General features: G+C 47.1%; 1 protein-coding gene across 4 annotated transcripts in view; it reads right to left on the minus strand.

The window, feature by feature from the left end:
- Window positions 1–338: 338 nt before the first annotated feature.
- SH2D3C (SH2 domain containing 3C) overlaps window positions 339–14,139 on the minus strand; it is a 72,523-nt gene continuing 58,722 nt past the window's right edge. For 2 of the 4 annotated variants that reach the window (XM_028715007.2, XM_077922086.1), the window contains exons 3-10: window positions 12,841–13,289; window positions 9,482–9,606; window positions 8,087–8,658; window positions 5,841–5,956; window positions 5,304–5,475; window positions 4,539–4,650; window positions 2,602–2,808; window positions 346–1,738 (exon numbers count right to left, since the gene is read on the minus strand). In XM_028715007.2, coding sequence (XP_028570840.1) covers window positions 1,563–1,738; window positions 2,602–2,808; window positions 4,539–4,650; window positions 5,304–5,475; window positions 5,841–5,956; window positions 8,087–8,658; window positions 9,482–9,606; window positions 12,841–13,289 — 1,929 coding nt within the window. In that variant the 3' untranslated portion in view covers window positions 346–1,562. Of the gene's footprint in view, window positions 1,739–2,601; window positions 2,809–4,538; window positions 4,651–5,303; window positions 5,476–5,840; window positions 5,957–8,086; window positions 8,659–9,481; window positions 9,607–12,840; window positions 13,290–14,139 lie in introns of all 4 variants that reach the window. The other 2 variants (XM_028715005.2, XM_028715006.2) reach the window with 2 other exon arrangements.

The raw sequence follows: 14,139 nt of genomic DNA on the forward strand, positions 1-14,139 counted from the left end.
GGGCCTCCTGCAGCTGGCGCGCCGCCGGAGCATGATTTCTGTTCTCATCCTGAAGCAAAGTTCTTAACCCGAGGTACTGTTTCTGGGTTAGAGGAGTCTGTAACCTGAAGCATATGTAACCTGAAGTGTATGTAACCTGAGGTACCACTGTACTCATCTTTTAAGCAGGATGAGTTGGACTTGTTCGAATTAAATACATTGTCAGATGAGAAATACTCATTTGTGTGTTGCTGTTATTTTTAAAATGTCTTTTTAATATTTTACTGTGTAAGTCGCTTATGGGCACTTGAGTACAGAAGTGCAATTTAAAAACAATAAAGAAATAAAACAATTTGGAAAAATCTACCAAAGAACATTTCTTGAAGAAAAAAAGCATAAAAGTTTATTGTATGCAAAAATCAAGAGAAGACACTCCATGATATATGTACATTAATTTACAAGGAAAAAAAATAAAGAGGCAAGTAATTATTTACAAGATGTCCCTTTTGAGTACAAATACACACATACACACACTCACACTCCCAACGTGGATCTTTTTATTTACAAGCAGAAAAAGGCCCCGAAACAAACAAACAAACCCTGAAGCAAAGCCAAATAGAACAAAATTTTAAGATGTTAAAAGGTGGAAATGGGGACTCAGGCATATTATAAACTTCAGGGGAGAGAGGCATATGTGAGGGTCTGTCTACACATTATGAGGAATGCTGAATGTAAGGACGTATCACTAGTTGCTTTTACCAAATATTGGAGAGTGGTGGGCAGAATGATGGTCAGCAGCAGCCATGTGTTCCTCATTATGTGTAATTAAAAACCCCTAAGGCCCTTATTTGCTAAATACCTGGAGTTGTGGCCTTGAAGAAACCCCGTGCTTAACTTACTGGACCCAGGAACAGCTGTGAACATTCAAAATAGGGAGTCAGCACTGACTGGATATGCCAGGGGCCTTTTTGCCTTCATTAATTTTGATGGAGGACAAAACAAAGAGCTGACGAGAGACTGGCCATTCTATATTATACTTCAACAGCAAGGTAGCAAAGCGACCAGATTTCTGCTCTGGACTCAAATGCAATTGTGAGGTGTAAAGGTCCGTTTTGACCAGGTGCAAGTTGATGCAAGGTTCTACCTCATACTGATGAGTTTTTGAACCAACCATGAACCGCGCTATAGGCCTTAAATGCTATTTACCAATTGGCTATTAAACCAATCTGAGCAAAGCATCCTTCATACATTGCTTGAAAAGGCGCCTGTGGTAGGTGAGAGGAGCCGTGTCACTGCCAGCCTTTAAAAGGAGGAAACCAGCCCTGTACAGATCGTATGTTGATTGTCAGTAACTCATGCAGGAAAAGGCCCATTTTACTACAGCCAACTTCTGGCTTGGCTACTTTGTTCTTAAGATGTTTTTATGGGCAGAAACTAACCACGGGGCTTCCCCATGCCCAGCCTGAGATGTACTTCCCACAATGGCAACATCCTACCAAGGCTGATGTAGAGAGGAATGTGCTAGCAGCTCTCTGCACCCTGCTCTTCCCTTGCTGTTCGTGCCCAGAGCTCACATAGTTGGGCTACAGCTCACTAGATCGCACTGCCGGTTCCAGTTTGTGGGACAATGCTGTTAGAACCTTGTTGAACTTCTCGTAGCGCTCACTCTGGCTGCTCTCGGCCCCTCGGCTGCCCCACAGGAGGCGCAGCTGGAACTCTGTGCTGAAGATCTCAAGCAGCTCTGGCTGAGGCTGGAAGCCTGTAATGAAAGAACAAGCATGCTTGTAGAGAAGCACGTTTCCAACGCACAGTTCAAAGTGTTGGTGCTGACCTTTAAAGCCCTAAACAGCCTCAGTCCAGTATACCTGAAGGAGCGTCTCTACCCCTATCGTTCAGCCTGGACACTGAGGTCCAGCGCTGAGGGCCTTCTGGCGGTTCCCTCCCTGCGAGAAGCCAAGTTACAGGGAACCAGGCAGAGGGCCTTCTCGGTGGTGGCACCCGCCCTGTGGAACGCCCTCCCAGCAGATGTCAAAGAGAAGAACAACTACCAGACTTTTAGAAGACATCTGAAGGCAGCCCTGTTTAGGGAAGCTTTTAATGTTTAACAGACCACTGTATTTTAATACTTGGTTGGAAGCCGCCCAGAGTGGCTGGGGAAACCCAGCTAGATGGGCGGGGTATAAATAATAAATTTATTTTCTCTCAAAGAGAGAAACCACATGGGAATGCTTAAGGGTCTGAGGGCACAAATATTTCTTATTTTGACAACCATTTCCTTCTGGTTGGTACCCATATAAATATGGGGATTGCTGTTGTTGTTTTGCACCCCCTTTTGACACCTGTAGGGTGGAACCACCTGTACCTCCCTAACTCCAGCACTGACTGGTGATCCAGGAGGACCCCAAACATATTGCTACTCAAGGCAAAGGAGAAGATGCCACCGTCCCCTGCTACATTCCACATGCAGAAGCCAAGTTGACAGGCAGATCAATCTTAGTTCAACATTGGCATTAGGATGCTTGAAGGCTAGTTTAGGGAGTGCAGAACAGGCCACAGGGCACACACTGCTCTCTCTTTCCAACATGCTCTTAGCTGAGCTTTGTTCCACATGTCCTTCCTTACCCTGCAGCTTCATCTCTGCGTTGGTGTGGTATAGTCCGCCATGATGAGCCACCATTCGTGCCGCCTCCAGGTGGGCCATGACTACCTCCACACCATTGTCCAAGTTTTCCCAGGGCTCGGGGTTTTCTGGAACTGCTGCGTCCCGTTCCAGAAGTGTGATGAGGGGCACTATGTGTGGGAAGGTAGTGTTGGACAATGGGGGACCTTCTGGAAGAAGAAAGCAAAAGGATTTATTTATATGAGGAGCTGAGCTGTCACTACATATCTTGCCTTGCACCGTTTCCTTTTGACTAGCTGCAGCCCTTCAAAATTACTCCGTTTACAAGTTTGAGTTCCTGGTCTGCACTATACTAATCCGGCTATGCCCACCAACCCTTCCCTGGCAATATTAAAGAAATTGCACTGCATTAGTCAGACCTCATCTGGAGTACTATGGCCAGTTCTGGGCACTGCTTAAAGAAAAATGTAAAAGTGGTTTAGAGGAAGATAGTGATGATGGTCTAGATTCTAGAAAGGTGCTGCTCATCAGAGCAGATAATGCTGGACAACATGGGCCTGGCATAAAGCAGTTTCCCGTCTCTCACATGCAAGTTCTTTGCTATGCACACTGGACCACAGCATAGAATTAAAAGCAAAACCTTCACTGGAGGTTTTTAGGCAGAGGTTGGCTGCCCATCTGTCATGGATCCCTTTTGCTGAGATTTCTTCATTGCAGGGGGTTGGAATAGGTGACCCTTGGGGTCCCTTCCAATTCTACAGTTCTATGAAATATTTGCCAATGCTCACACAAACACTAGACAGATAAATATACAAGGCTAGTTTCTACATGGTGCCTAGAGAATAACTTGCACCTAAATATTAGCAAGACAAAGGAGATGGTGTTGGACTTTCGGAGGAAGAGAGGGGAACTAGCCCTGTTGTATATCGGGGGGGTTGTGTGGAGAGAGTCTCTTCCTTTAAATTTCTGGGAGTTTGCCTTAGTGAAGACCTCACTTGGAAAATAACTCAGGTGGTTAGGAAAGCCCAACAGAGACTCCATTTCCTCAGGGTCTTGCGAAAGAACAATGTTAAACAACAATTGATGACCTCCTTCTACTGGTCCACAACAGACAGTGTCCTCTCATATTGTATCACAGTGCGGTACGTTGGCTTGACAGCCACAGACAAAGTCTTTACAGAGGGTGGTGAACACAGCGCATATCATGGGCTGTCCCCTGAGCCCGCTAGGGATCGTTGCAAGGGATCGTTGCCTTAGGAGAGTGAGAAAAATTCTCAGGGACGACTCACACCCCGGCCAGCACCTCTTTAATCTTCTACCCTCGGGTAGGAGATATAGAAGTATAATCAGTCGTACCAACAGGCTAAAAAACAGTTTCTATCCGTGGGCTGTTAGACTGCTGAACGGAAAATAATATAGTGGAGCTGACTTTCAGGGTTGGTGTGTTGTGTGACAAGCACACAGAGTGCAATGAGATTGAGTGTTTGTGTGTGTGGGGGGAGGCTCGATTAATTTCATTGTACACAGGTTGTACACTGACAATAAAGGTATTATTTTCAAAACTTAAGCATTTCTTTCATTTTGCTGTCTGAGGCAAAAGACATGATGACACTCTACTCCAAGGCGTATACAGAAGCCAACTGGACTGATAGTTGAACCTTATTTCAGTACTGCTGAAAGGACTGTGCCTTCCAGGGGCAGGCTGCATTGTACTCCCAGCTCAGCCCACTCCCCGCCCCTGAGCAACTGCTGCCTGAGACAGCTGCCTCACTTTGCCTCATCATAGAGCCGGCCATGTCCGTTAAGTAACAAACACAACATGTGAAACTAGATGATGCAGCAGAACAGCAGACTCTGCGTAACCTAACAGGGAGTGAAACCCGAGGGCAGGCTCACCAAGATGGGGGGGGGGGGTGGCTAGCTTACTTCCAAAGCTTACCTTTGCCTTCGTTCAGGCTTTTGAGGAAAGGCTTCAGCTTCTTCTCATAGAGAATAGCTCCCTCCGTGTGACGCTGGCGTAGAACCATCCAGGTCTGCTCCAGACGTGAGATCTGAAAGCCAAGCGGGAAAGGGAAACATAAGGGGAGGGGCACTGAAGCAGAGCTATTTATTTATTTATTAAATTTGTATACCTCCTCTCACACAAAGGTCATGGGGCAGTTCACAACATAAAAATACAAAAAGAGAACAACAAAACACATTGTGGGGGCTGCAGGTGAGCAACCTATGCCTGGAAGGGATACTGGATAAAACCTGGCCTGGCTCACAAAGCCCCTGTACTGAGAGGTTTGCTGGGGTGATTTATGGTGATTTGGGGTGTCTCTCTGGTTCCCTTGGGCTCCTTCTCATGGTTTCTAAAAGGGGCTTTGGATATCATCCAGAAATGCAAATAAGCGTAAGAGCCTGGAAACTCCGCTTTCTTTATTTCTTTGCACATCCACTGCAATGTCTGCCTGGGGCTCATGCTGGGCCAAAACTGCACATCTGTCCTGCTTCAGTTCTTCAGGCCTGACTATGGAAGCACTCAAAAAGCCAGCGAGGGTGTCTTGCACACCTGTTTAATGGAGCTTCTGGTAGTATCCAAAGCCCAATCTCCTTCTACGAGGATGCTGGTAACCCAGTTTGCTGATGGACTGCAGGGGATTCCAGAGATCAGCAAAAATGCAAGCTGTGGGCAGGGGCAGGGCAGTGGCCAAACAAGTACCTGGGTCATTTCAAGGGCATCCATCACAGCAGCAAAACTGAACATGTTGCCCATGGTACTCTTCAGCTCAGCAGCCAGCTGGATGGTCTTGTGAAGAAGGGAAGCCCTCTCTTCCATGCTTCCTGTGCAGCCCAGAATATCCACAGCAATCATTATGGTCATGGTATGGAACCTAAGGAAGGAGAAGAGGGAAGGAAGAAAGTGAGGAAGCCAGCTGGAAGCAAAGACAGGGGTGTAGAAGAAGTGCTTCCAGATTTCTACTTCCCCAGCCAGCACCTTGCGCATTCAGAACCTTCGGGCAATTGGTTTCTTAAGGGCTAGATTTTTTTTTTAAAAGCAAAAGCTCAGAGTGCCAGAATGCTAAACTCTGCACCTAGTTTTGCATTTCCTGCCCTTGAATCTCCACAGTGCTGCCTAACAGGCAGCAGCCCTTATCTCTGCAGGAGAGACAGACATTGCAGGACTGTGCTTAGCAACGAGTGACCTGCCCACCCAGCCCAAAGCATCTCTTTTGTCTGCCTGCCCCTCAAACTCTACCTTTCCAACAAATCAAGCCGAAGTTGATGTCCGTGGGGCAGGGTGAGTAGCTCCATCCCTGAGCTCACTCCCATGAGCCTCTGCATCTCCTTGGTAACGCCCAGTATCCTAGCAACCTGCGACAAAGAGGGGAAAGTGGTTTGATTTCCATCCTTGGATGCAGAAGGAAATCTTCACAATGCAAAGGATTGATGATGATGATAATGATGATGGTGATATTTTTAGTTACTAAAAAAGTCACTGAAGAAACAATTGTTATTTGTTAGAATCTCTGCAACCACAAGTCATCGTTCTGAATTGATGCTATTTCAGCTTTATATCCCACTTATCTGCATTTTTGCACGAACTAAAAATAATTTTGTAAAAAAACAGCAGCAGTGGGCCTAACGCAGAGCCTTGACCCTCCCCTTCACAATTCCTAGGACTAGCTGTGTTGAGCATACAGAATGGCTTGGACAGTGCTGATTTTTCCCTTCCCCAGAGTCCTTCATGCCTGTAAGAGGTAAAGGTACCCCTGCCCGTACGGGCCAGTCGTGACCGACTCTAGGGTTGCGCGCTCATCTCGCTCTAGAAGCCGTGAGCCGGCGCCGTCCGAAGACACTTCCGGGTCACGTGACCAGCGTGATGAAGCTGCATCTGGTGAGCCAGCACCAGCGCAGCACATGGAAACGCCGTTTACCTTCCCGCTATAAAGCGGTCCCTATTTATCTACTTGCACTTAGGGGTGCTTTCGAACTGCTAGGTGGGCAGGAGCTGGGACCGAACGACGGGAGCTCACCCCGCCGCGGGGATTCGAACCGTCGATCATGTGATCGGCAAGTCCTAGGCGCTGAGGTTTAACCCACAGCGCCACCCGCGTCCCTTTCATGCCTGTATAACAGGCAATAATTAAACAGGTCACAGAGCTGGGTCTGTGTCCTCTGGAGCAAGGGGTGTCTCTGAGCAGGAGGAAGGCAAGATGGAGAAAGGCTGTCCTCCTGCAGGTTGTCTCACTCTGGCAACTTCAGCTGCTGTGCAAAACATTTGGGGACGGGCTCAGCAAAATTCTCTTGTGACAGGCTGTCGGCTTCAGGCTGGGAAGAACAGATAAGCGTCTGTTCCGGACCAGCCAAGGACAGGCTTACTCCTGGGACAATTTTGGTAGATCTGCTTGCCAAGCCAGTGAATAAACACTTGGCGCTGACAAGAGATACGGGCATCACAGTGCAAACACTTAAAGCCCAGAGTGTGCCATCCTGTGTAATGAGACTTAAAATAAATTAGCGGCCATTAATTTTCCATGAACCTGTGATTGAAATACGGAGGGGCAGGGAAAATTGGGGCTGGGGGCACAAGCCCCTGGGGGCCCTTGGCATGGCGCTCTCTGGTATGCCCTCTCATAAGTTAGCGCCCCCTTCCCAGCAGGATTGTCCAGTGGAGGTAATCCTCCTTTTGGCTCCACCTTAATTTCCACTTTAATTTCCTACAAGGCCCCAGGCATATCGTCACATCATATCAATGTGGAATATAAGACTGGTGACCAACCTACATGTGCTTTCTCTGAATGTGCAGGTCAGCCCACAGCTGATCACCCAAACAGAATTCCCAGTGTCCAAATGCAATGCACTCTATGTGGGGCTACCTTTGAAGGTGACCTGGAAACTACAACTAATCCAGAAAGTGGCAGCTAGACTGGTGACTGGGAGTGGCCACTGAGACCACATAAGACCTACATTGGCTCCCAGTACGTTTCTGAGCACAATTCAAAGTGTTGGTGCTGACCTTTAAAGCCCTAAACGGCCTCGGTCCTATATGCCTAAAGGACCATCTCCACCCCCATCGTTCTGCCCGGACACTGAGGGCCTTCTGGCGGTTCCCTCGCCGTGAGAAGCCAAGTTACAGGGAACCAGGCAGAGGGCCTTCTCGGTAGTGGCTCCCTCCCTGTGGAATGCCCTCCCACCAGACGTCACAGAGAAGAACAACTACCAGACTTTTGAAGACATCTGAAGGCAGCCCTGTTTAGGGAAGCTTTTAATGTTTAACAGACTACTGTATTTTAATACTTTGTTGGAAGCCACCCAGAGTGGCTGGGAAAACCTAGCCAGATGGGCGGGGTATAAGTAATATATTATTATTATTATTATTATTATTATTATTATTATTATTATTATTATTATTGCAATGCCACCAGCACAGCTGGTACTAACTGGCCCTATCCTGAACGAGAGGCAGCCCAAAGAGGCCACCAGCAACCCAAAATCCCATACCAGGCAATCCACTTGGGTGATATGTTTGGCCAGAGTCTTGGCGTCCACTTCTGCTAGGAGTTCCTTGACCTTCTTGAGCACTGCCATCTCCAGGGGCTTGTTTTCCAGAGGGATAAGGAGCGACTGGAAGATAGCTGGGTTGAAGGAGGAGGTCCTTTCCACAACAGGGACAACAAAGCCCACACTGTTCAGATCCAGCCTCTTCCTGGGCCCCACCTCCACATCAGAACCATTCAGAGCAAGCCCTCTCTGGCCCTCGTCCCCTTTTAGCCTCTCAACGTAGCTCTTGGCTGGCATCTGTTTGCCCTCTGCAGTTGGCCTGTCCCACTGAACTGGGGAAGGAGGGTGGAGCTGGCAGTAATGTCCTGTGTCCGGATCGCTATAGCTGCTGACCGAGGGAGAAGGGGAGGCCCTTGAGTAGCCATGGGAAGGGGTCGAGTGCGGGCTGTCGGACTGGTCAGCCTTGCTACCATTTCCTTGGCACAGCTGTGGTTCACTGGAGCGTCTTATGACAGGGGATGACGGGGTTATGCCACTGCCAGCTTGGCCAGTCTGTGGTTTTAGCCGAGTAACTGCAAACAGAGGTAGAGAAAGGGGTTTTTTTATTGTAAGAGTGGACACAGGCAGCAAAACAAGTATTTGGTTTGCAACGGTAACATGTTATGAGGTCCACGCAATCATCTGTGTGCGCCCATGTTGCCGCTTTATAACAATTTCACCAAAAAACTGACATTATCCAATTCACTCAAAAATGGTGCCAAACTGTTGCAAATTCTCTTCTGAAAGGTTTGGCGGTAGAAACAGAAGGGTTTTTATCATAGGCCAAGAAATCAGCCCTCCTGCAGAAAAAGCATTGTGAAGTGCGGGATAATAATTACTTAACACAGCATAGTATAACCCCACCCCCCACAATCAAATCAGAATGAACGTTCAATAGTTGACATCATATGACCTCCCTGCAAGTTTTGTGCAGACAAATTATCATTTATTTGTATGCTGCCTTTCCAAAGTTAAAACTATGCTCAATGCCGTTTCCAACATAACTATAAACATAACAAAAAGTAGTCATAAACAATAAACAAAGCAACAGAAAGTACACAACCAAACTGAACAATTTCCACATAAATCAAAAGATCCAAAATAAAGATAAAAACTAACAGCAACAACAGCAGCAACCACTGCCAAAAAAGTCCCCTAAACATTTATGTAGGAGGACTTAATAAAAGATAATCTGGAAAGGACTAGAAAGTTTTGGGCTAAAGACCAGGACAAAAAATGCTTTATAAACAGTAGGGAGAAGTTCTCACATGCCATTGTGATTACTCTTTATTATACGTTGAATATTTCTCTCACCCTCCATTTTATTTTTATTTGCTCTTTGAAAACCGTTCCTACCTGTGCTGTAGGCTGCAGTTGCAGGGCTCTCAGAGATGGGAGACATTGAAGAGTGGAGATCTTGGATTTGATCCACACTGACCGCACAATTCCGGATGATGTCTCGGTGATGTGGCAAGGAGACGCTAGGCAAAGGATAAAAGAAGGTGTTGGCACAAAGTCCTCCCAAGAGGACCAAGCAGGGCCAGACTAAGGGGCCAGACCCATGGAATAAGTGGGCATTGTTGCTTTGAGTAAGGCAAAAAGTGCAGCGGCCAGGGACTCTTGCCTGTTTGTAGAAAAGCACAATGCCCACATCAAGTGGACCTGCTTTATCTTCCCTCAATCTTAGTCGCCTCACTTTGCCAATGACATGGGCCTGTCCTATTTGTGAAGTGCTCTAGTCTGGGTCCAGGATGCTAAGGTCTCCATCAGCTGGGACACTTTTTCCGTATGAGATGCGTGGTGGCATCACCCAGCCACAGTCCTCATCATGGAGGGTGGATTACCAAATTGCATAAGCCAGCAAGGGAGTCGGTTCTAATTGAAGGCCACACTACCGTAAAAGTAAAGTATTATTCAAAAGCAGGAGTTCTATTTCACACAGGGGGACTTACGAGCCCCGGGGATATAGAGATGACTGAGTTGCTTCAGACCCAGAGCAGCAAACCTCTTGCTGTCGAGAAGCTTGGTTCAGCTGGAGCTCCACACAAACCTGAGAACCGTGGGTGGTATTCAACTAGGTTCCACTCAAAGCAGACCTACTGAAATTCAATGGACCTAACTTAGTCCTGCTCATTCATTTCAAAGAGTCTACACACAGCTGAATGCTGCCCTTTGTTTATTTTGCACATAGCCAGACAAATGAGTGTGGTGCCATTGCCAAGGAACTGGAGGAAGCTACAGTGGTTTTAATAGGACCTTCTCCATAGTTTCATGTCTTCCCACCTACCCACAATGTAAACAATGATGAGTAAAATAAGCCCACTGCAAGGCGTAATGAGTCCCGAGAAACTTTTGGTATACCTAATGCAAGTGTATCTGATATTTTATTATTTTTATTGATTTCTATTTTGTTTGTTGTTTTACTACATATGAGGTTTTAATGTTTCATGATTGCAAGCTGCTCTGGGATTACCTTCTGTCTGGAAATAGTTTATATAAATAAATAATAAGCAAGTGAAGGTACCTCTATTCAGCTGTTAATTAATTCTGAGAAAGAAATTAAGAGGCTTTCCCCAACAAGCATCTTCCCCTGGTAGTTAAGCCCAAGGACTTATCCACACTTACCTTTTGCAATGCTCTTTCCAGGTACAGGCCCACACTTGAACGCTCCGTACAAGAGCATTGTTGTTGCCCTGGAGTATTTCCCACAAAAACCTACTCTTCAGCGCTCAATCGGAGCAAACATCAATTTGGGTTTTCTGCAGGTTGACATTTGCTCCGATTCGGCTTTAAAGAGCAGATTTTTGGTTCAGAAAGCTCTGGAGCGAAAAGAAGAAAGGGGAGGTTGCGCTTGGACACAGAGCTTTGAAGTGTGGACCATGCCTGGAAATAAGCAGAGGAAAGGTAAGTGTGGAAAAGCCCTCACTTGGGAAATTTCCAGGGAAATGCCTCCATCTTTTCCCCATGAGGGGCACCTCAGTCACCTAGCTGTAGGTTCTGATTCCCCCACACCTTTGTCTGACCTCCCCACTACTCTGTGACAGGAAATGTGAACTGATTTGTAGGACTCAGAGCTAGAGCTCATTAAATTCAGGAGGTAGGGCTGGGGGTAGGATATAAATTTAATGAACAAACTATATATTTGACCTCATCTTTGCTTGATTCTGAACCCTCTTCCTGGATGTTTCTTGTCTTGGCTGCTCTCCAAGATATCCAGGCACTGTCCTCCTACGAGCCCATGCTTGCCTATGCCAGCAACTCTGGACTCTACTAGGGAACTCAGGATATTGCTTCTTTTTGCCTTCCCTTCCTCGGGACAGGTAATTAACAGAGTCTCTCCACCTTCCTCTCCCTCCCTGACTCTGAACCTTCATGTTGACCCCAATGCCTGGTGCACTGCGGTCCATACTGCAACTCTGTCCAGTTCCCAAAACACACTCCATTAGGAGCAATCTCCTAGCCCCCTGCTCCCAACAGGAACCATTTCAGTTTATGGCCCAGGCAATGTGGGCCTGGGTACTTGATGGGATCTGCAATTACAAAATCTCTTGCTATTTTATATTTCTGTACTTGCAGTTCAAGCCGCAAAGCCGTTTCACTCACTTCCTGCCGTCTTTGTGGAAATGAAATTATATTCATTTATATTGGTAATTTGTTGGTTCTTCCCAGTTCCCGCAATTGAGAAAAGCAATACTGGCATTTCTTAAAACAAAAAAAAAATTCCTTCCAGTAGCACCTTAAAGACCAACTAAGTTAGTTCTTGGTATGAGCTTTCGTGTGCATGCACACTTCTTCAGATACCTTTTTCTGAAGTATCTGAAGAAGTGTGCATGCACACGAAAGCTCATACCAAGAACTAACTTAGTTGGTCTTTAAGGTGCTACTGGAAGGAATTTTTTTTGTTTTGACTATGGCAGACCAACACGGCTACCTATCTGTAACTGGCATTTCTTAAGTAACTGTGCCTGTTGTAGTAACCTCAATGCAGTTGTCTCCAGATAAGAACCCTGAAGTTGTATGTCTATGAGCAGGTATTAAAGGATACAAGCTCGTGATCACTGTCTCCCTTGGAGCCAGAGGGTTGTGGCTAACTAGGTTCTACTCAGAACAGACCAATTAAAACTAATGGGCCTAAGTTACCCACGTGCATCATTTTCTACATGTCTCCTCTGAGGCTGAATGCAACCCAGAGCAGAGAAGACAATGGCAACTAGAGGGGCTGAGAGAAATAGGCACGGCCGCTGAGACAACCAGAGGCAGTCCACCACTGAGAGTGGAGTCCACAGTAGAAACTGCACAAGTGCAAAGGTGGTTCTCTAACACTCATAGCTGGTCTCCCTTAACATAGAAAGCTGGATGCACAAGAGGGCTTTGCAACAACCTGTTGCGGGATGCAATATTTTTGGTCAGGGTGCCATCCAGCCAACCACACCCTCTTGCAGGATGCTCCATTCCATTTCCTCTCCCACTGCCTTTCTGCCTACCCTGCCCTGCAACAGTTAGCATTCCATGCCTGTTGAACTTGCTCAGACCTCACTGGTCTGTGTTTGGCAGTCCCCTCCCTAGGGCTCCCTCTGCCACCTGGTTTTGTCTTTCTGTAACTCTTGGGAGTTCCCCCAAGCCTGCTGATGCTGCCTCCTTGTATGTGGACGGTGCCATTCTGGCTACATGCAGACTGGCTGTTGGAGAACAAGTTTGCCATTGTACAGGCTTACCTAGTTGGGCACCCATCACCCCTTGTGATCTTGTCAGCCGTCAATCCGTCAGTCATGGTAATGCTCCTCCTTTTGATGTGCCCCCCTTTCTGGCTGGAGTGGCTGTGCGAGCCGCTGTGCTTCCCATTGGCAAGTCCATAGCTGGCCTCCAAGTAGCGCAACGGGAAAGTGCGGTTGATGGGGCAGTAGAAGATGGCCCCGCTTTGCTCAGAGATTGGCTTGCGGTTGCCCACGTAGAAGCGCACCAAGGCTGGCACATTGTCAAAGCTCTCCTGCTCGAAGAGGTACTGGATGTGAGTGCGGCCTTCGCTGGACTTCACCATCACCTTGTTGATCTTGAAGTGGAGGGGCTCATTCCGCCAACGGCAGGTCAGCACATAATCCCCAAGGCTGGTGAGTGAGTCGCGTATCAGGAAGTCCCCGTTTCTCTGAATCAGGCTCTCAGACACCTGAAAGGCCAGATGGAAGGTTTGTTTAAGCAAATTTGCAATGCCCTGAAAGAAAGTGCTCAGATGACTGGCTTTTTTTAAAAAAAACAACAACTTCTTGTCTTGGAAAGAGAGCAGGATTCCATTCTGAAGGTAAGTTGGGAAGAACTGTGTCTCTGATCGTGTGCAGAGAACACTGTCCTCTCACCACTAACTCAAGTTCAGGAACACAGATTCCTAGGGTACCATGTTTGGACTAATGATGGGTCCTTGGCCTCAAAAGGTTGAGGACTATTGGGCTAAAGGGTGGAGAAACTTGAGCCTTTGGGGCAGGGGTGAGGGATTCCCCAATGGCACGATCATTCTCATGTATCCCACATTAGTCCCATCTATTGGGAGTGCTGCCCTCTTCCAAACACAATTATACTGTTAACTGAAAGTCCTATCTTTTTACAGCAAGTGCCTCAGATTAGTGATGCTAAGCCTGAAGAACAACGAAAGCAGTCTTGTTTCCTATAATTGGCTGTTTATTTAATCTCTCTTGGATTCGTATCTTTCAGGATCCTAATTCTCTCTGTTGGAGAGTGAGCACACAGTGTGCTTGTAAATTCCCAGGTGTGCTCCACCTGTAGGGTGGGCATTGCCATTGCTCCCAATAATTCCTGCAGCGCTGTGGTTGCTCTGTGGGCAATAGCACATCTGTGGCATCTGGTTTACAGCCTTTTCCATTCTAAGGGGGTGATAGCTCCCCACAAATGTCTGGGGTGGGGAAAACCTGTGAGCCTCCAAATGTTGGGACTACAACTCCCATTGTCCCTCATTGGGCTGATGGGAGATGTTTGCCAACAACTACTGGAAGGCCACAGGTTCT

Source organism: Podarcis muralis, chromosome Z (assembly GCF_964188315.1).
Source record: "Podarcis muralis chromosome Z, rPodMur119.hap1.1, whole genome shotgun sequence".
Taxonomy (NCBI): Eukaryota; Metazoa; Chordata; class Lepidosauria; order Squamata; family Lacertidae; genus Podarcis; species Podarcis muralis.